Source organism: Nycticebus coucang, chromosome 6, assembly GCF_027406575.1.
Source record: "Nycticebus coucang isolate mNycCou1 chromosome 6, mNycCou1.pri, whole genome shotgun sequence".
Taxonomy (NCBI): Eukaryota; Metazoa; Chordata; class Mammalia; order Primates; family Lorisidae; genus Nycticebus; species Nycticebus coucang.
The window spans coordinates 82,937,969-82,960,933 of NC_069785.1; the positions used below are offsets into that span (position 1 = coordinate 82,937,969).

Here is a 22,965-nt window from a genome sequence, read left to right on the forward strand (position 1 = left end):
TTAACGCTTAGAAATCATGATTTCATTTTTTTCCCAGACCCTTTTAGCTCTGAGGACAACAAACTACATCCCACAGGCCAAAGCTGGCTTATAGCCTGTTTTTTTGAAATAAAACTTTTATTGCAACACAATAATTCTAAGAATTGGAATACAGTGCATCACGGATGGCTGTTTAATATTAAATTGTTGTTAAGGTCTCCAACACTTAATCCCTGGCACGTAAAGACAATGTTTTCTGAAAAGTAAATATTAGCTACAGTTTTAATTGTTGGGATTCAATTTCAAATCACAAGACTATGCAAAAACTCCCATTGATCGTGGTTCAAAAAATAATTCAATAAAAAGATATCTAATTCTTCTTAATTACTATCATCATTATGATGGCCATTGGGCTATCATATGTCAATACTTACTGGCATTTCATACGCACTATGCCAAACGCTTACGTGATAATTTAATAGACGCACAAAATTCACGATATCTCCAGTTTACAGATGAAGAAATCAAGGGGTTAAAAAGATAAGTGTTTGTCTCAGGATAACATGGCTAGGATATGCAGAAGTCTCTCCGAATTCAGAATATATGTTCCTGATCTCTCTTTATTCTCTGCTGTAGTTCGTTTTACCTAACAGTTATTACATCAGCCCTCCACACATGCAGATTCTAAAAAATATCAATAGAAACAACAATACAAGAAGAAGAAACAGTATACATTTAAAAATACAGTATAACAACCGGCAGCACCTGTGGCTCAAGGAGTAGGGCGCTGGCCCCATATACCGGGGGTGGTGGGTTCAAGCCCAGCCCCAGCCAAAACTACAAAAAAAAAGAAAAATACAGTATAACAACCATTTACACAGCATTTACATTGTATTAGGCCTTGTAGGTAACTGAGAGATGATTCCAAAAATATGGGAGGGTGTATTTAGGTTACATGTAAATATGGCACCATTTATGTCAGGGATATGAGCATCTGTGGATATGGGTACCAGTGGGGTCTTGGAACCAAGCCCCCACAGAAGCAGAGGGATGACTATAATTGTTTTCCATGTAAATTCTATCTGAGAACACACACATGGCAATTATGAATCCCTTTCCTTTCAAATGCAGGGATGTTTAATGAGAAATAAGATAAAATGCAGACACAGAATGCCTGGGTTTGAGGGCCAGACTCTAGAGCTTTATACCCTTGCCAAGTCACGTAAATCCCCCGGGTCTGCTTCCTCTTCCTACGATTCATTTCTGACTCCAACTTGAATCCAGTGCTGTTTGGCCCAAGTGCAGTTTTTTATGTGGCACAAGATATTCCTAGTCAAGCTACATTTTACCATTTGTGGGGCACTTTCAATAAATAGAAAAATTGCAATTCCTTTTTTTTGGCAGTTTTTGGCCAGGGCTGATTTTGAACCTGCCACCTCCAGCATATGGGGCTGGCCCCCTACTCCTTTGAGCCCCAGGTGCCACCCAGGAGTGCTCTATTTTTTTTTTTTTTAATGTTTTAAAGGATGCTCCCTAGCATCTCTGGATCCCAGCTTGCTTCATTTATATGAAGAGAGTGGTTTGGATTTTTTGTGTGTTTTTGAGACAGAGTCTCACTTTGTCGCCCACAGTAGAATGCCCTGGCATCATAGCTCCCAGCAACTTCAAACTCTTGGGCTCAGGTGACTCTCTTCCCTCAGACTCTGAGTAGCTGGGATGATAGGTGGCCTCCACAATGCCCGACTATTTTTAGAGATGAGGTCTCTCTCTGGTCAGGCTGCTCTTGAACCCATGAGCTCAGGCAATCCACCTGTCTTGGCTCCCAGAGTGCTAGGATTACAGGTGGGACCCACCTCACCTGACCTGGTTTGGGGTTTTACAAAGGTGAGAGAGAAAGTGTGTATCAGAAAATACATGTGAGGGAATACAAAAAATATCCTCCACTATTAAAATGCTCACTTCTAAATACAACAATATTCTTTTAATTTTCATATTTTGCATTATCGTAAGGGCAAAAGTTAATAAGTTTATTATACAGTATAAACATAATTTAAGTCATCATATTCAAATTATTACTTTTTATTATTGGACCGTATTTAATCTGGCATTAAAAAAAAAATTCACCTTGAAGCATTTCCTGTTTGTGTACTAGGTGGTGGACTTTCACCTACTAGTATTCTGGCTACACGTTTGGACTGCGGCAGACTCTTCAGGAGAGCATACTGCAGTGACTCCTTTCTGTTGTCCTCACTTCCTCAACTATGTGCTGCCTTTAAATGCATGTGGGGGATTAACAATGTCTACATAATTCTTTGTTACTCCTCCCAATAAAAATTAGGTTTACTTTTCTGCCCTTGAGCCCCGGTCAGCCTCACTGGTTACTTTTATCAACAGAATGTTCACAGGTGATGTTCAGGGGCTTCTGAGGCTCCTGTGCCCTCCTGGAACACCCTCTGGGGCCCAGGACTGCCAGTGAAGACTCTGGTTCCTCTGAGACCATGACGCTGGGGGTCGAGTGTAGGGATCTGGTGGCCCAGGACGAGTCAGCCTTTCTAGCCCTCCCTCCCAAGGTGACAGATGTACAACCAAAGCCATCTTTCCCCTTCAAATTAGACCATGCCTTGGGTGAGAGTCACTGACCAACCTCCATGAATGCCACTGGTGACAGAAGAACTGCCAGTAAAGTGCCACTAAGGCAGGTGACAACCATGAGATGTAACAGCTGTTTGAAGGCAAGAAGTTCGGGGCTTATTCACTGTTCAGCAATAGGTACCACTAACCGTGCACAAAAGACAATACCCGCACGGTGACGCCAGGTCTCACATTCCATCAGCCTGTGCCATAGTGGCCATAGTGGCCTATGACGGCTCAGCTGTCCTGCTGCCATGTTAGGGCTGAACAATCACACAGTGGACTCAACACACTGCTGCCAGTGAGCACTGCAGACACGGCACACCCCAGCGTTCAGGGGTTACAAAGGACACTGAATTTTATTGTAATTCTTGTTAACCGTAACTGCTAGGTCCTCTAATTTTTTAAAAATAGTATCACAAAATTTTACCCTATACTGAATAGGGTAAACCATTTAGAAATGTCTCCTTACCCTATTACCCAAGGCAGCTAAGGACACTACCTCACCTCCACAAAAAAAGGAAAACTACAGGCCACAGTATCACTTATGAAATGAACACAAGTGCAAAATTCTAGACAAAATGCAAGCAAACCAAATTCAACGGCACATTTAATAGCTCATTCACCATGATCAAGTGGGAATTCCCAAAGTTGCAAAGGTGGTTCAACGTATGCAAATCTATAAACATGATCCATATTAACAGAACGAAAGAAAAAACACTGTTTTCAACAAATGGAAAAAAATTGACAAATTTGCAATCTTTTCACAATAAAAACTCTCAACAAATTAGGCATATAAGGAAAGTACATAATGTGAAACCCATAATCAACAGAAAAGCTGACAATTTTTCCTCTAAGATCCAGAACAAGACAAAAATGTCCACTCTTAAAACTTCTTTTCAATAGAGTACTCAGGTCTTTGCAGGAGCAATTACTCAAGAGAAAGAAAGAAAAAATCATCCAAGTTGGAAAGGAAGAAGTTCAATTGATTGTTCCTCTTTGCATTTGACCATCATAGACCAATGAGAGTAAACCCTAAAGATTCCACCAAAAACTGTTAGAAATTAATCAACAAATTCAACACAGTTGCAGGATATCATATCAACAGACAAAAATTCACAGCATTCTTGTATAGTGACATTAAACTCTCTGAAAAGAAGAAAACAATCCCATTTATATTTAATAAAAAAGAATAACATACTTACACATAAATTTAACCAAGGAGGTTAAAGATCTCTACCATGAAAACTGTAAAACATTAATGAAAGGTAACAGCAATGACATTTTCACTAAAATAGAAAAAAAAATTCTAAAAACTGTATGAAACTGTACAATAACCCAAAGAGCCAAAGCAATCTTCAAAAATAAAAAAAGGAAAAATTTAGAAGCATATTATATGAGTTTGAAATATACTACAAAGCTATAGTAAACCAAACAGCCTGGTACTGGTACTGACATAAAACAGACACACAGCCCAGTACAACAGAATAGAGTCTAGAAAAGAATTCATGAATTTACAGCCAACTGATTTTGACAAAGATGCCAAGGACATGCAATGTGGAAAGGACGGTTTTCATATAGTGCTGGGAAAACAGACTATTCACATGTGGGAGAATGAAGTTTGACCCTTACGTCATACAGTATAAAAAATCAGCTCTAAATAGAGCAAAGACTTAAATGTAACACCTCTAACTATGAAATCACTAAAGAAAACACAGAAAAAGCTTCATGACATTGATCTGGAAAATGACTTTTTGTATGCCAACAGCACAGGTAACAAAAGCAAAAATAGACAAATGGGGTTACATTAAACTAAAAAGTTTCTACATAGCAAAGGAAGCAATCAACAGAATGAAGAGATGACCTATAGATTGTGAGAAAATATTTGTAGCCATTTATCAGATAAAGTGTTAATATCAAAAACAGAAAATCAGATAAGTCAGCAGTGAGAAAACACACATGCCAATTTAAAAATGGGATAATGACCTCAACAGACTTTTCTCCAAAGAACAGGTACAAATGACCAACAGGTGTATGAAGGAATGTGTAATGTCACTATCATCGGGGAAACGCAAATTAAAACCACCGTAAGATACTGTCTGCAATAGCCCATTAAAATGGCTATTACCAAAAGCACGAAGGATAACAAATGTTGCAAGGATGTGGAAATGTAAATTAGTATAGGCTTTATTTTTAAATAATGTTTGAAGTTTCCTCAAAAAATTAAAATACAACTACCATGTAATCCAGGAATCCCACTAATGATTTATATTCAAAGGAACTATGTCAGTGTGTCAAAGAGACGTCGCACTCTGGAGCCGACTGCAGCGCGGCTCACACCAGGCAAGACTGGCATCAACCTGAGTTTCCACGGATAGAAGAGGCAATGAAGGCAAGGCTGGATACACACCCACTGGAATACCAGTCAGCCGTGACAAGAAGAAAATCCCTTCATTAGTGGCACAGGATACAAAGTTGCAGCTGGATAGAAAGAGTGAGCTCCGGAGCTCTGCTGTACTGTGTGGCAAGGACAGTTAGTTACACTATGATAGTTAATCACACTATGTATATTGTAGTCTTGAAAATGCTAAAACAGTGGATATTCGGAGCTCTCACCACAAAGATAATCAAATATGAACTTTGTTAATTAGCTAGATTTAGTCATTGCAGAAAGTACATAAACATCAAAACATCATGTTGTACATGGTAAATGCATGCTGTTCTGTCGAATTAAAAAAAAAAATGTTAAAAAAAGAAGTTCCCTCACTTTCCCACCCCGAGTTGTACAGAAGGGTCCATTGTATTCCCAGAGACATCGAATATTTTCTTTGTTTTTCCTTTCTGCCCTGGCTCAGGAAAGCTCTGGTGGGTAGGTAAGTATCTGCTCTTGGTCTAGGGAGATTAAAAGATTTCATGATTTTTCAAGTTTCACTGGAATCTATTTTCTAAACTTCAGTTCAGGTTGAAGTTCTTCCAGGAAAATTAAGGTTCACAAAGAAATCAGGCAAAACGTATTCATTTTATACAACGTAGCATTTTTATGAAATTTCCTGTATAATAAATAATAATAAACGTCAAAGTATTTTAAGTAGGTAAGTAAATGATTTGAACTGGTTAAGTTACAAAATATAGAATCAAAATATTAATATCACTTGGGGTTAGCTGCTAAGGTGTTTAACACTCTTTCTACTGACCCTGACCTTCTGGGTGACACTAAGAGTCAGTTTTTACATGAACTTGAGTGACGCGGCAGGAGGGCTTCGGGAACTTTGAAGTGGCAGTAACATGATAAATCTGATGCGTGGTAATGACCTGGTTTACACTGTAACCACCTCCACACAAACCACAAATTCAAACACCCCAAGATCAGCACTGGCATGAAGGCTCTCATTAAGCTTCTGAATATTATCTTCCTAGGATACCAGCAAGCAGGATTGTTGACCAGACATGCTTTGTTTCCCCATGTCAAGCAGAATCCTGGCATGTGAAGAAAGCCTGGAATCAGTGAAGGAACAGGCCGTCCTGGAGCTGGAAGGAGGTGCCTGAGCTGAGATAGGCGCACTCAGGAATGAACCAAGGCTGTGGTGTCTGAAACTGGGACACATCCCCATCACCCCCTTCAAAATATGTTGAATTGAAGCATAAAACACATCCAGAAAAGGGCGTCGATCCCAAGAGTATAGCTCAATAAATTTTCACAGTGTGAACATACCTGTGTAACCGACATCGGATCTGGAAATGAGATACTACCATTAACCAGAAGCCCCTTCAAGCCCTTCCCCTGCCCCTCCAGAATAGACATTCATTCTCCTGACTTTGTTCCAGAATAGATTTATTTTACCTGTTCTTATACTTTGTCATTGGAATACAGTAAAACCTGTAGACGTTGACCACCCAAGGGACGGTAACCAGTTGATCAATAAGGTGAACATAAAGAACTTCCATCGAGTACATGTCTGATTTATGAAAATTAGGTCAATTTAGGCAAGTCATCAACTATGGAGGTTGTGTTGTATCATGTTGTACCATATGATGGTTAATCTCGTGTCCACTTGACTGGGTGGCCAGACACTTGTTTAAGTGCCATCCTGGGGGGTCTGTGAGGGTGTTTCTGCAGGAGATTAACATTTTGAACTGGTCGCCTGAGAAAAGCAGGTGCTCTCTCCATTGTGCACAGGCCTCATCCAATCAGTCAAAGGCCTGAGTAGAGCAAGAGTCTGGCCCTCCTGAGAGTAAAAGAGAATTCCTTGGCCTGACTGCCTTTAAGCTGGTATAATTGATTTTTTTCTGCCTCTGAACTCAAACAGTGGCTCTACCCAGGTCTTGACCCTATTGACCTTTGGACTGAAACTACACCATCAGCTCTCTTGGGTCTTCAGTTTGCCAACTGCAAATCTTGGGACTTCTCAGCCTCTACGATGGTGTAAATATTTCCTTTATTATAAGGAAATATAATAAATTATATTATAATATAAATATAAGTATAAATTTAAATATAAATCTCTTCCTATATCTATTGCTATGGTTTGAATATTTGTCTCCTCCAAAACTCATGTTGAAATTTAATCCCCAATGTGGCAACAGAATTGAGAGGCATTTAAGACGTGATTTGGTTGGGAGGGCTGTGCTCTCATGAATGGAGTAATCCATTTGCAGATCATGGATTACTGGGTTATCATGGTTCCTGAGCTGGCATGCTCAGCCCTCTCACCATGTGATACCCTCTGCTGCCTTTGGACTATGCAGAGAGTCCCCACTAGCAAATACAAGAGATGTGACTACCTGTCTTCCTACCATGTTCCCACTTGGCCTTCACTTTAATTCTTCCTCATATAGATGGTAGTGAGTGGAGGATGCAGGAGGAATGTGCATCGGAGGCCAGAGAGCCATCACAAACATTTCCATGCTGATCCTCTGCATTAGGCAATCAATCACTGATTGGACTGTAATCCAAATGCCAACCAGGGCCTCCCAGTCCATCTGGCTCCTGCATACATATGTCTCAAAATCTCACATTACCCTCCATATAAAACTTGGTCCCTTATTATTATTTTATAATAAATAAAATTTATTTATTTCCACCAGTAATCTACCCATACCAGCTGTCTTGTGAGTTTTAGTAGAATCTTAATATTTATGTGGCAAGGGGTGGTCATTGTAATACATACAGGGTCCTCATCTCATTCCCCATCCCATCTCGCTTTCCCATTTTCTCAGACACTCCATAAATTACTCTTTTCATCTCATGGACAGTAATTTAGCAAACCTCTTTTGTTTCTTGAGAATGCCCTAGGTGGCCTCACTCTTATCCTGGTAAGCTTGTCAAAGTGTTTCTTCCAAACACACATAGCACTTTCCCAGAGAGAGCTAATCAAATAAAATAAAATAAATCCTCATCTCACTATAACTTGATGGATAACATGACTTCTATATGTTCAGCATTAATGGAGGCCCATGGAGAAATATAGGGAAATAAAAGACATAATTTCCATCCTCAAGGCATTTAGAATTGATTTAGAGAGAGAATTACTATACATGAAATAGGTAGGAAATACTTTGGTGCCAAGCTGAGTGGTAATATCTGTGCAATAAGAGCTGAGAGAAGGGCTGGGTCAGCTCAACGCAGCTGGGGGAAAAGGATCTCCCGGTGCAGGTCGGAGGATGGGCTGAATTTTTTGGGGTTCAGTGGTGGGAGGAAAAGGGTTCAGGAGAGGGACATAACATCAGCAGAGTCATGAATATGGCAAGGAGTGTGTGTGTGTCCCCTGGGAGGAGATTAAACACTTGTCAAGTTTTTTTTTTTGCAGTTTTTGGCTGGGGCTGGGTTTGAACCCACCACCTCTGGTAAATGGGGCTGGCGCCCTACTCCTTGAGCCACAGGCGCCGCCTGAGAACTTGTCAAGTCTTGATGAGAAATAAACCTGGCTGGGAGGATGGAGTAAAATTATAAAGGATGTTGAAAGTCAAAGATATGCACCTTGGGGCCAGCGATGAAATAAACGCCAACAGCAAGCCACGGTAGCACTAAGTCCCTGTGATCTGGTTACCAGCAGAAATCATGTAACAGTTTTTTCAAATATCGTAAGCTATTTTTTTGCACTCATTACTACTATATGATTTTTTTAAAGTTGAAACTTTTTTTTTTTCTTTTTCCTCTTTGTAGAGATAGGGTCTTTCTGTGTTGCCCACGCAGGTCTTGAATTCCTGGGCTCAAGCAGTCTTCCCACCTCACAGCCTCTGTGAGTGCTGGGATTACAGGTGTGAGTCACCACGTCCCCCTTCAGAACTTTGATAATTATATTAGACCTGCTGCTCAATCTTGTTATTGAATGTGTTAATTTATCACCAATTTCCAATATTTGATATGATTCATTCCTTTGATAATGCCATATATTTTACTTTTAATGCATCTGGAAACATTCTTAGAAAAGGTTTACGGACTTCACCAGGCTGGCAAAGGTACAAAAACTGGCTAAGGTCTCATCAGTTTGGGACTAAGCTATGTTTCTGCAGATGAAGTTGCTACAGTTCACGACAGATATGACTCACACATCAAAGAACTGTCAAAACATGAGAGTCAATGGAACATGGTTGCCTGGAAACTAAAGCCCTGACAGATTGTTACTTTCTCTCCTTCCTTCCCTCCCTCCCTCCCGCCCTCCCTCCCTCCCTGCCTGCCTTCCTTCCTTTTTTGTTTTCTTTCTTTCTTTCTCTCTCTTTTTTCTCTTTCTTTCTTTCTCTCCCTTCCTTCCTTTCTTCCTTCCTTTCTCTCTTTTCTTTTATTCCTTCTCTCTCTTTCTCCTTCCTTCCCTCTTTCTTTCTTTCATTTTTTTAGGGAAGAAAGCATTGAATGTCTGTAGAAGGCTGACATGGATCTCTTTGCTCCCAGGTACCTCAAAAGATCATCCCTGGGAATCTCCATCTCCCACCAGAAGTCAGAGATTACTCTTTCCTTTCCTGCATGTTGTGGTCTGTTGCTGGAGGTAGGGGAGGAGGGGTAATAAACACACTTTGAAATAATCATATTAATCCTCCTTGTTCTCAAATATTTATTAAGTATTTCCTTAAAGGGCCTCATACTGGGTGCTAATCTATTACGATGAGACTCAGTTTCCTCACAAATTCATGCTAATATCTCACTTTTACTTTCATACCTCCTGTTGAATTCTCACACCTTTGAAATTGATAGTGTAACCATCCTTGTTTACAAATGAAGAAACTGAGGCTCAGAAAAGGGAAGATACTTCCCCTTGGCAAGTGGCAGAGCCTGGGCTTGAGAACAAGCCCTACATGTTGCTTCTGAGGGTTTGGGGTTTTGACCTAGGCCTTGGTGTGGGGATGACCCCTCTCTCCCACCACTGGGACCAAGTTCTCTGACAAATGCACCCCCCACCCCCGTAACCAGTGGCATACCCTGACATGTGGCTGGGGGATGGGTGTGGTTTGTGGCCTCATGAGGGCCCTGGATTCCCTAAGTAGTCACATGAGGGTGGCCCAGGAGGTATTTCCTCCCCTGTGCTCCTGAGCACAGCCCTCTTCATAACCTCTGCAGAAATAAATCTGCAATACACATAGGAAGCTGCTATCCTAGCCCAGTTCCCATTAGAAACTTAGGGTCCAGGGAAGTAGCCTCAGCCTCCAGAAAAGTGTGGACACTTTTCAGGCCCTGTCCCAGTCTGGGGCAAATATCCCACATGATCCCCTTATTTCTTTTGCTTCTCAATTAACCATCTAATCGCAGTTTTTGTTGACACCTGAATGTTAACACCTTTCCATCGACTGCCGTAGATGGATTATCTGCCCTGGTGTTGCTGGATTGGAAGATAATGAATTCAGCCCTGGTCATGTTGAGTTTAAGGAGACTCCCAAGCGGATTGTCCAGTTGTGAGATGAACTCTGTCACACTGCATGGAAATAGAAATGTAGGACATTCCTTATAGAAACTCTAGCCCATAACTCTATACTTTGTCGTGAAAATAATTAAAGATTCTGGTGGTGATTTTAAAATCTGGATGTCAAGGAAAACCAAATCCTATTTTTTCAGACTTCTCAAACAGCTTTGTGCCTGAAAAGACTAAGTGTTTGCACATCTTAAATATTCTACTAGATAGAAGCAAACATTTTTAAATCTATTTGTGTCACCTTCCAGAAATGTTTTTTAAAAAGTGCAACCTGAGAAATTGTACTCTGAGATCCAAGGTGAGCAGTTCACGCTTGATAGATTCTGTCACAGAGATTTTTCTCTGTTCTTGCAAATGATTTTGTAGGATTGGAAAGCTAAAAATAGAGCTGAAGGTGACATTCATCACCTAAAATACACACCATTCGAAAAGTCTGCTGCATACAGCGATTTCAGGGCAATCTTCTGCAGAATGCTAGCTATTTTGATAATCCCCTAGATCTTTCAGGTTACAATGCTGTTTGGCATTTAGCACTGTCATTTTAATTCATGTTATCTGGATAATGGAAGCTATGTGAATATCCAGCATTCCAAAGGGGGGAAGCAGTTCTCATTCACAGGGTATAAGCCGAGTCTGGATTTGTAAAACTTGAATTCCTGTTGGATTTTCTGGTGATTTTCATTTTTTTATTTTGAGAGAGGGTCTCTTTCTGTTGCCTGGGCTAGAGTTCAGTGTCAGCATGTCATAGCTCACAGCAGCAACCGCAAACTCCTGGATTCAAGTGATCCTCCTGCCTCAGCCTCCAGAATAGCTGGGGCCACAGGCACATGCCACAATGCCTGGATACTTTTTTAAGATTTTTTGTAGAGATGGGGGGGTCTCACTCTTGCTTGGGCTAGTCTAGAGCTCCTGGCCTCAAGTGATCCTCCAGCCTTGGCCTCCAAATGTGCTAGGATTACAGGCATGCGCTACCATGCCTGGCCCTCTAGTGAGTTATTGAATGACCTTGAGAAATTGCCTCATGTGTCTGTTGTAAAGTTTTAGTCTGTTTTATCCCATAGAATGAATGTTTCTTGGTTGAATGGGTTTTGAGTACATGGAAGGGATAGCTAACTCTGTGTTTTCTATATATGTATAATATAACATAAATCTCCCTATCTGTAAAGTTTGGTCATGTAGAGACCAAGGCTCTTGGTCCCCTAAGTGTTTAATGAAAAATCACTGATATGAGGCCGACTGATTAACAGGAGAAAAGACATATACATTTAACTAATGCATGTACACGGGAACTTTCGGAATGAAGACCCACATTTTAGGGGAAATTGTCCATTTTTAGGCTTAGTTTCAACAGTATGGACAGCCATCTAGAAATACAATGGGACAAAAAGTGTATGTTTTAAAGTTAACAGACTGAGTGGGGAAACTCAGCAAGGCCGGTCTGTCTAGATTCTTCTTGGGCTCCCAGAACATGCATTCTTATCTTCTAGGGATGAGGCAAGGCCCTACTGTAAAACAAAGTAGGTCAGATAACTTTTTTTATGGCCAGTTTTTAGACAGAATAATTTTATATGTTATAGCTGGCTGTCAGGAAAAAGGGTTTTGGCCTTGAAGACCCAGCCTGGGGAGGAGGGGCTTTAGTTCCCATGGCCGCAGGGGAGTGTGGGGCTGAGAATCAGGAGGACAGAAGGTCAGAGAGAAATGTTTGCTTCTGAGGCCCTTGTCCCGGGGGACTGTTTTTTTGACCTCTAGCAGATGCAGGGGCAGACACAAAGGTGGGTGCAATGGTGCACAGACCCCAAAATCAACATGACTTTCTGGCTCCCGCTCCCACACTGGCCAGGCCAGACTCTCTGTCCTAATTCCCAGTTCCTGGATGAGAGACTGTCTCTGAGACACTTTGGTTTCTATCCTCTGGCCCGGGAGGAGTGAGGTCACTTGACAGGAAGGATGAGGGTGTGGGAGGATTCTCAGAGGAGGGGCGGGGGCTGGGCAAGCACCCTTTTCCATTTCTCTTCTCCTGGAGAATGTTCCTGGAGAAGAGAGGGAACAGGGCAAGAGAAAGTCATCATTAGATGGGGTCTTCCAATATCTTACCATCTCCCCACACCTCCCCAGGCAGGAGTGCCTTGAACATCTACCTGCCCCTAACAGCTTGGTGGCCATTGTCTAAACCACAGAGATTCGAGCCTTTGGTTCTTTTTAGAAACATTATCTACCCAAGCATCTTCTTCTGATGCTGTGATGATTGTTGAGTGTTCAATAGGGAATTGGTTAACTAAGACAAATGTTTTGGGTTTTATTTTAGAAAACATTTGCTAAAATAAATGCAGCCCTTGGCCAAGTCTCTCTCAAGGAAGCTGAGATTGGAGTGCAGCCACTTATCTCAGCCTTCCAGAGCTCAGCCCCAGTTTATTGAATCATCCAGATTTTATGCCCAGCTACTTCAGGATGGTATCGCCTCAGTATGTGCCTTAAAAACTCAGGCTCATGGCACCTGTGGGTCAAAGGAGTAGGGCGCCGGCCCCATATGCCAGAGGTGGAGGGTTCAAACCCAGCCCCGGCCAAAAACTGCTAAACAAAAACAAAAACTCAGGCTGCTGACATACACAGCAAACTGCCTTAATCCTCTACTTGACTTTGGTAGCAGAGGCCCTGGCCTGGCATGGCCCACTGAAACACCAGGGACCTGAGTGGGGTCACGTCCTTGTTCAGCTCACTGATTTGGACTTATGGCTACACTGAGAGCCTCACAGTCGCCCTCTGGAGGGATCAAATCTGCCTATCTCTGTCTTGGTTGCTATTTCACCCTTTTTCCACAAGTAGAAACCGAGACCTCAGGAGGAAAGTCATTTGAGTCTATGGTAATCACTTTAACTTTGTGATGTGGGAACTCCCAAGAAGAGTGAGACAATCGTCCCCTGCGTATCTGGAAGTAAGCTGGTGTGGCCTTCCCAGCCCCTGGGACTCCTGTGGTAGAACGTGGGGACATATCCTCCCTCCTCAGATCTTGCCTCTTGTATTTCCTTTGGGCCCCAGATGTTGCCAAATTAGGTGGAAACCTCGGTCAATGACCCGACCAAATCTCTTTCTTCTGAAATGGCTCAGAGTTGAGGAAGGTAGTTTCAACCCTCTGTCAAATCACTGGGACCAGCATGTCTGTTTTCCACTTTACACCACACGAAAGGGACCCAATGGCAAACCCTCTTTCTGGAAGATTCTCCAAAGGTCTTTTTTTGGGAAAACTCTCAAATATGCATAACAATAGGGAAAGCAACAATCCCCTTGTACCTATCACTCCACTTTAACAAACATCTATGTTTGTCAGGTTTGTTTCACCCATCAATTTCCTCTCCTGTTTTTCCTGGATATTTCAAAGTAAAGTCCAGATACCAGGATGTTTCAGGTTTAAATTCTTGAGTATGCACTTAAAAATGTTCTACTGGGGCTCGCCGCCCCTAGCACAGTGGTTACGGTGCCGGCCACATACACTGAGGCTGGTGGGTTCGCACCCAGCCTGGCCTAGCTAAACAACGACAACTGCAACCAAAAAATAGCCGGGCATTGTGGTGGGTACCTGTAGTCCCAGCTACTTGGGAGGCTGAGGCAAGAGAATCGCTTAAGCCAGCAGTTCTCAACCTGTGGGTCATGACCCCTTTGGGGGTCTCATGCATATCAGATATTTACATTATGATTCATAACAGTAGCAAAATTACAAAGTAATTTTGAAGTAGCAATGAAAATAATTTTATGGTTGGGGGTCACCACAACATGAGGAACTGTATTAAAGGGTCACAGCATTAGGAAGGTTGAGAACCAGTGGCTTAAGCCCAAAAATTTGAAATTGCTGTGAGCTGTGATGCCACAGCACTCTACTGAGGGTGATGTGTTTTATTGGAAAATTATAATTCCATTATCATATCTAACAAAATTATTAATAATTGCTTAGTACCATGTAATACCAAGTCTGTATTCAAATTCCCCCTTTCACAGTTGATTTACTTAAATCAATAACCTTATAAAGCTTGTCGTATCTCAAAGTCTGGGCAGAGAATCAGGGCAGAGGAGTGTGGTTGCCTTCATATCCCAGCCTCCTCCCCTCTGAACTTCACCTTTCTTTTAGAGATACTCTCCGGATTCCCTCTGCTACTACCTTACCTGGATACAAATTCACAGGTCCTATTTAAAACTTTGTCCCCGTGACTATTAAAAAAAATTCCCCCTTGGTGTGAATGTGGAGAGAAGGGAACACTTTTACACTGTTGGTGGGGTGCAAACTAATACAGCCTCTTTGGAGAGAAGTATGGAGAATCTTCAAAAAGCTAAAAGTAGACCTTTCATTTGATCCCTCAATCCCATTACTAGGTATCTACCCAGAAGACAAAAAATCATTTTATCAAAAGGACATTTGCACTGGAACATTTATCACAGCTCAATTTACAATTGCAAAGATGTGGTGGAATCACCCCAAGTGCCCTTCAACACATGAATGAATGAATAAACTGTGGTGTATGTATACCATGGAATACGCTTCAGCCACAAAAAAACATGGAGACGTTGTATCTTTTGTATTAACCTGAATGGAGTTGAAGTCTATTCTTCTTCGTAAAGTATCACAAGAATGGAAAAGCAAGAATCCAGTGTATTCAATACTAATATGAAGCCAGTAGACAAATACATGCCCACATGAGAGAAATACACAATTAAATTTAAGTAGGGGGAGGGGAAAGAACAGAGAGGGGAAGAGGAAGAGGGATTAGTAAGCTCTCATCTAATGGCACAATGTAAGGGTATATAGCACACCTTCTGGGTAAAGGGCTTAACTACAACTTGGACTTTTCCTAATAAACACAATGTAACCTAATTGTTTCTACCCTCATATTAATCTGAAAAAATTCACTCTTTCTGTATCTACCTAATCACAAATGAGGAAGGCTGGCATCATCTAAGAGAATATTACAAAGACAGCAAGAGAAAAATTGAAGTTAATAAGGCACAGAAAGAACTCAAGAGAATAACATTGTTTACAAACTAGGGGTTAATGACCCTATAATGGCTTACATCATTAACAAGCAAATAGAGCTGGTACCCTTGTGTGCCCTGGTTTAACAAAACTAGGTTCTATTCCCAGGAACCTAGTACAGTTTGGTCTGGGTCCCTTTCCTCCCAGGTCCCTATCTCCACAAGGTCAGGGCCTTCCTCGTTCTGAGATAAGACAGCATCTCATTGTGCAAATGTCTTTCCCTAAGAACCATATCAAAGCTGCTTCTCTCATACAAATTTCACATTTTTGCCTGATTCAAATCTTACAGATCTCTCTTTACCCCGCCCTGGTAGTTCCTGGTGGTCCATCTGGGAGGGATGAAATCCACCAGCCTTTCCAAGCTGAGCCATCATCTCTGCTTAGCTGTAGAGAATTCAGTGTCAATTTACCTTTGCAATTGAAGTGTTAGCATCTTCACCTGTGAAATGAGAGTCTGTTTCTATCCACCTCCTGGGCCTGCTGTGATGCTGAAATGAGATCATGCATGTGATGCCCTCAAATCACATAAAAGAGCAAGTTAATGGAGGTAGCGATGATGGTGATGGTGGGAGTGGTGGTGATGATGCCACTGACGCTGAGTCAGGAATATTTCTCCCTCTCTCACTCACCCCACCTTCTCCAATCTTACAGGGAAGTAAGTAATCTTGCCAAGGTCTATATGATCACAATAGAAGCAGACTTAATGTAAGGGTGGGGATGAAAAAGAACTCTTCTTAGATAGAAATATTTATCTCTAACAAAACATCAGTCATACTTGAGGCTTATAAACTGAAGTCAGCCATCACCAGTTGGCAAGATCACCGTGGCAAGGGGAAACTGCTTGACCATGGACGAGGGAAAGAAATGGTGGTTTTTTTCCTTCTTCGTGAAAAGAGGGAAGAGAAGAATAGTGGGAAGAGGCAGGTTAAGAAGAGCAAGGAGGAGAGAGAGAGGCTGGGGTTTAGCCACTGAAATCAAGGGCACCTTTAGCACTGTAAATTGTTACCTGGGAAATCGTATCCATTCCCCTTCCATGAAAATTTATGAATTTCAGAACACTTTATGCTTCACATTGGAGGGTGGTTTGTGAAAGAGAGGTGGGCAGAGAGAAAGAAGAGTATGTATAGAAGGAGGAATCAAGAGACAGGATTTGTAGAAATCTTGGGGGGAATGCTTTGGATGTCCATAGGCCAAGGCTTTGGGAGGCTTCCGAAGACCACGTCTGACATCAAGGTTACACGAACCTTTCAATAGGCTTCATACACTGATGAAAACATCTACCCACACCTCACACAGTAAGCGTGAGAGAATCAGTTTTGCTCATAATAGTCATTATAGCATACCAGCATTCAAGGGTGTAGTTACCCAACATCCTCGGGTGTAGAATTGACTTTCCTATTATGGGAAACAGGCCTTCCCTGTGATGCATTCATTTCATCAAACTTTTATGTCAAGATATCCAGAGGAAGTATTTGGTTCTTATGATAAAGAGCAATTTTAAAATGTTAATCTTGCTAAGTCTATACAATAGAAGGAGGGCAAAATCTATAAAGAGAAGCAGCAAAATATGTCCTTTTTGGTTCCAATTCCACAGCCCACTTCTGGCCCAGTTCTCTGGGTAATGGCAGGTGTCGCTGTGGGTGATCTCATTCTCTTACTTTGTGTCCCTGTTCACATATCGACATGTCACTGACCCAGCCTTGCTGGGACGGAGCATGGTTGTTTAATCCCTTAACCCCACGGCTTGGCTGGCACTGTTCCACTTGTTCCTGGTGGAGGTCAGTAGGAGGCTGAGACAGGGCAGGGTCAGGGTGGAGAGGGGAGGAACACTGTCCCATGAGCTGGGTCCCCTTGGCACCATGCTCCCCCCTGCAGAGCTCACTGACCTTTTGCAGTCCATGCTACTGAAAATACAGAAGCCATCTGTTCTTTTCCAGAACATATCTCCATGGCCCACGTTTTCCTGGGAGAGTTTCCAGGAGTTTGAGCTCACAGAGCTTGGCATTAGCCTTCAGAAACAAAGGCACTGCTGGAACTCGCGTTATGAGAACAGGGAAAAATGGAGAGGATTCCAGAGCTGCAGAGGCCACTGTCACTGAGCACTTCCCTTGTGCCAGCCACTGTCTTCATCCCTCTGTGCCTTGTCTTATTTGCTCCTCACAGCAACACTGTAAGAAAGGTAGGAAAAGCCTGTGGCTCAAAGGGGTAGGGCACCGGCCCCATATGCCAGAGGTGGCAGGTTCAAACCCAGCCTCGGCCAAAAACAAGAAAGGTAGGAATAGTAGCACCGTATTCTGAAGAGACAATTAGGGTTTAGACAAGGTCTATCATTGATTGCAAGGCCATACTGGTACTATGGAATCAGGTCTGTATAACTTCAAAATTTACACCTTTCAAATGTACTATTCTGCCTCTTTTTTCTGGATTTTGGGGTATCATGAGCTGTGTCCAAATCTGCTGTCACTTCTTTAAGACCCTGGGGAGGAGGAATGGGGTTTCTATACCCCTTGTAGAGTGAGTCGTTCTTCTCGATGTTGGATCTCTGGTGCTATTCTAGGCACCCGAGTTAAGACACCACGGGCCTAAGGAGCCTGCCCCTGGCCTGAGGTTAGTGAACGTAGAGAGGTCTCCACCATCTGGGCAGCTTTTGGCCCGGATATCTTCTGAGGAAAGTGAAGGAAAATTCTCCCAAAGGGCATTTATATGGTGGGCACTGGACTCTCCCCATGACCCTGGTAGGGTAACAAATAAAAATATAAGATGCCTAGTTAAAGTTGAATTTCAGGTAAACAAATATTCCTTTTTAGTATGCCTATGCAATAGTTGGGATGTACTTACATTAAAAGATCACTTCTTGTTTATATAATATTTGATTTCAGCAGAGAATCCTGTATTTTTCCAGCAGTCTTAGACTCAAGGTCCTCTGGCACTAGGCTGAGCTGCTGTGGATGGTGACAGGTGTCTGAAAGCTCAAATCTCTGAGTCAGGCCTGAGGCTATGAATGAAGCTTCACAGGCCTTCACTGGCAGGGACAGTGGGTGGCCTGAGAGGAGCAGCCAATGCCCAGGCCCATCAGGAGTTCCACAGGGAGGATCCACAGATGGAACTTTGCACGGAAGAGCCTGAGCACGGGGGTGCAAGGAACTGTCTCCTGAGATCTTTAGGATGGAACAAAAGAGGGGCTTGAGGCAAAACAAAATGGCAAATGCCAGTCAGTCAGGGTATTTAATTTCTAGGGCCAGCACCGTAAAATACCACAGAATAGGTGTCTGAAACAACTGACATTTTATTTGCTCACAATTCTGGAGGCTGGAAGTTCAAGATCAAGGTGTCAACAGGGTGGGTTTGTTCTGAAGCCTTGATTTGTAAATAGCTATCTTTTCACGGTGTTCTCTTATACTCTCCCACTCTGTGTTTATATACTAATCACCTCTTATAAGATTAGTAATACCGAATTAGGGCTCACCCTCACACCCTCATTTTAACTTTTTTTTTTTTTTTTAGAGAGAGAGAGTCTTACTTTATCACCCTCGGTAGAGTGCTGTGGTGTCACAGCTCACAGCAACCTCCAACTCCTGGGCTTAGGCAATTCTCTTGCCTCAGCCTCCTGAGTAGCTGAGTCTACAGGTGCCCACCACAACGCCTGGCAAAACCTCATTTTAACTTAATTACCTCTTCAAAGGCCCTATTTCCAAATACAGCCAAATACTGAGGTTCTTGGGGTCAATATATGAATTGGACAGGTCTTCCCAAGGAGACCACAAGGATACACCTGCAGGGTCCTCTCCATGGTGACTCAGCTCTTGGGAATTTATAAATTTAACTTCCTGGAACCTGGAAATTTCCAAATTCTGTGAAATCCTGTAGTTCTGTAGGGGCGGGAAAAGCATCTCCCACTTGATTCAAACTGGCCAATGAGAAGGGTACCTGTGGGGTGGAACTTTTTGGCTGTCGATAAAATGGGAAAGACCAAGCCAGTCGAGAGCGCGACCATTTGGAATTCTTCTATGCCGTAAGCTCCCGGCTGGTGAATAAAGCCCTTCCTCTTATATATATTAAAAAAACTATCTATTTATATATATAGGAATTGGAGAAGGAGGGTACAAGTTAGCCGACAATAGCCAGAGAAAGATTTGGGGAACAGGTGAAGTGGTTTGTGCAGGAAAATAGAACCCTGGGGACCTTGTACAAACCCACATAGGCCAGGCTTGAATTGCAGCTGAATCTAAGTCTGGATGTAACTTAATCACCCTCCAATCCCCTGGGAACATGAGGGCCCAGAAAGCTTGTGAGGTGCTATAAGATCATTTTCCACTTGTCTCTATTTTCCTGGGAGGAGATCATGAGTTAGTCAGTTTTGAGAAAGAGAAAACATATTTTTTATCTAAGGAATGTGAACCCATTTAAATGATCAGTCCCAGAGAAGCATTTAAAATGTTCACAGCAGTAACCCTCACATCCCCTAGATCTAAATAATTATCTTTGGAAGCCACTTGCTATGTGGGCTCTAGACTGACATCAAGTAGCTATAAAACACCATCTGCTGGACACTGTAACTCATACCCTATAGTTCAAGAATGTGTAGCCAGTCGCTAATCCATGTTATCTCTATAAACCAGTGAGAATTCTTGTGAAACAACATTGTATCAGCTCACTCTTTGGACCCATTGCCTTAAAAACCTGCTTGTAACAAAGGCTGACAGGACTCCCCCAAAGCAACTTCTAAGTGTGTCTCAGGCACCTTTCTTTACTTTAGCTCAAATAAACTCTAATATTTTGTGTTCCAGCCTCTTCCCTCTAGGTTGACAGGTTCTGGTGATGTATAAGACCATTAATGGAAAAAAACCCCAACTCCATAAAATAAAGTTCATTCCATGCCAAGTGTGTGTGACCACAGCCCAGGGAAACATGGCTTGAGAAAATGTGCCTGAGCTAACCAGGTTACAGTTTGGTTTGATACATTCCTGTTACTATTCCAGTTAACAGCTGCTGACCAGAGAGGGGATTTTAGTATTATAAGGAGCCAAGGGTTAATATTGGTCATTCTTTTCAGTCTTGTGCACAGGCTCAGTGAGTCCTTGGATCCTTGAGCATAATCTGTCATGGCATATTGTTTATCTTGGCTTTTCTAGACAAACAGGTGATACAGGGCTCCGTAGTTATCTCAGGGCTGCAAGGAGGTTCCACTGTTCCTGGGAAAGAAACTCAAAACGCAGCAGCACAACAGAAAGTTACAAAGTTCTGGTCAGCAATTGTTACAGGGCTAGGAACTTGAATCAGAAGAGAATTACAGAAAATAAAAACTCCCAGAAGGGACACTATACTGGTGAGGTGGATAACTAAAAGCTCAACAGCAACCTGGCTTATTGTACCCTCAATGAATCCCCAACAATAAAAAAAAAAAAAAAAGCTCAACAGCAGTATAGTATTTGATAGTCTCAGGTTTTTTTTTTTTTTTTTTTTTTTTTGCAATTTCTGGCCAGGGCTGGGTTTGAACCCGTCACCTCCGGCATATGGGGCTGGCACCCTACTCTTTTGAGCCACAGGCCCTGCCCTGATATCCTCAGTTTTAAAGAATCTGGGGTTCCAATCATGTGTCCTTAATGTATGACAGGAAAAATTGCCTCTACTCATCTTGGTTCTTTGGCTGGCCTATGAATTAAATGGACCTAAGACAGGTTAAGAGGAGAAAACCAATTTATATATATAAGTACCCATGGGAACCCCACAAAAATGTGAGTTTCTAGGAAGGGGCCAGATGATTGAGACTTCAATATCATCCTGAGTTACAGAAAGAAATAGGCATAAGGGGGGGAAAAAAAGCTTTTATCTAACGAATGAATCCTTTTAAATTATCAGGCCCAGAGAGAAATTAAAATGAGATAGCAATCTCACCTGTAATTCTAGCCCTCTGAGAGGCTGAGGCGGGGGTATTGACTAAGCTCACAGGTTGGAGACCAGCCTGAGCCACAGCGAGACCTCATCTTTAAAAATAGCCAGGTGTTGTGGTAGGCATCTGCAGTCCCAGCTACCTGGGAGGCTGAGGCAAGAGAATCACTTAAGCCCAAGAGTTGGAGGTTGCTATGAGCTGTGATGCCACAGCACTCTACTGAGGGCCACAAAGTGAGACTCTGTGTTAAAAAAAAAAACTTAGGTAGCAATCTGGTCTTACTTCTCCCTTGAGTACGCAATCATGTTTTGAAACTGCTATTGCCACAAGTAGCCTCCAAGACTTTAATCAATTGGAAGACTTTTATCTGCATACCTTTGTTCACCATAAAGTTTCTCCCCTCACCTTCCCATAATTGTCTCCACCATGACTGCTAGAAATCCAATAATCTGTGGACCTAAAAGGAAGAGGCTGAGGCTCAATGTTTAATTTAAAGGTTTACTTGAGACAGAGTGAGGACAACTGCCTCACTAACCTAAAATTAACCTACCAATGCCATACCTGGACACCTAACCTATATCCTAGAGCTTAGCAATGTTTAGCCAATCACTAATCAATGTTATTACTCTAAACCAGTGTTTTTCAACCTTTTTTAAATCTCACGGCACACTTGAACGTATAGTTAAACTTCTGAGGCACACTTAAATTATGTTGATCAGGGAGGCTCAACAGAGTAGGGTGCCGGCCCCATATGCAGGAAATTGTGGGTTCAAACCCAGCCCCAGCCCCAAACTGCAAAAATAAAAAATAAATAAATAAATAATGTTGATCAAATACAAAAAGAGTATCAGAAAGAATATACTTACTGTGCATTGAACTTCTTTCAAAAATAATTTAATGATCTTTAAAAAGTTTCCTGGCACAACCAAGATCCTCTGATGGCACACTGGTTGAAAATCACTGCTCTAAACAAACAACTTTGTATTAAGTCCACTTCTTCCGCCACCCCTTGTGACCTTTAAAAATCTGCTCATAAGGCCTCAGTTTTAATTGACAATACCCGGGTCTGAGTCGTCCTGGCAGTTGACCTCACTTTGTCTCAAGTAAACCCTTTAAATTAGACTTTGTGCCTCAGCCTCTTCTTTTTTGGTCTGTAGAGGATTGGGATTTCTAGGGGGTGGAAGAGGAGACAGTTATGGGAAGGTGAGAGGAGAAACTTTATGGTGAATAAAGGTATGCAGATAAAAGCTGGCTCAAGCAGCTAAGGCGCCAGCCACATTACACCTGAGCTGGTGGGTTCGAATCCAGCCCAGGCTGGCCAAACAATGACGGCTGCAACCAAAAAAAAAAAGAAAAAGGAGCTGGGAGTTGTGGTGGGCACCTGTAGTCCTGGCTACTTGGGAGGTGGAGGCAGGAGAATCACTGGAGCCCAGGAGTTGGAGGTTGCTGTGAGCTGTGATGCCAGGCACTCTACCCAGGGTGACAGCTTGAGGCTCTGTCTAAAAAAAAAAGTTTTTCAGGTGATTAAAATCTTGGAGTAGCTT

The 22,965-nt window shown here is 42.3% G+C and overlaps 1 protein-coding gene across 1 annotated transcript in view; it reads left to right on the forward strand.

Annotated features, from left to right (window-relative positions):
- Positions 1-2,477: 2,477 nt before the first annotated feature.
- Positions 2,478-22,965, forward strand: part of LOC128588739 (uncharacterized) — a 90,210-nt gene continuing 69,722 nt past the window's right edge. Inside the window, exon 1 of the mRNA XM_053595569.1 lies at positions 2,478-2,549. Coding sequence (XP_053451544.1) covers positions 2,478-2,549 — 72 coding nt within the window. The remainder of the gene's footprint in view (positions 2,550-22,965) is intronic.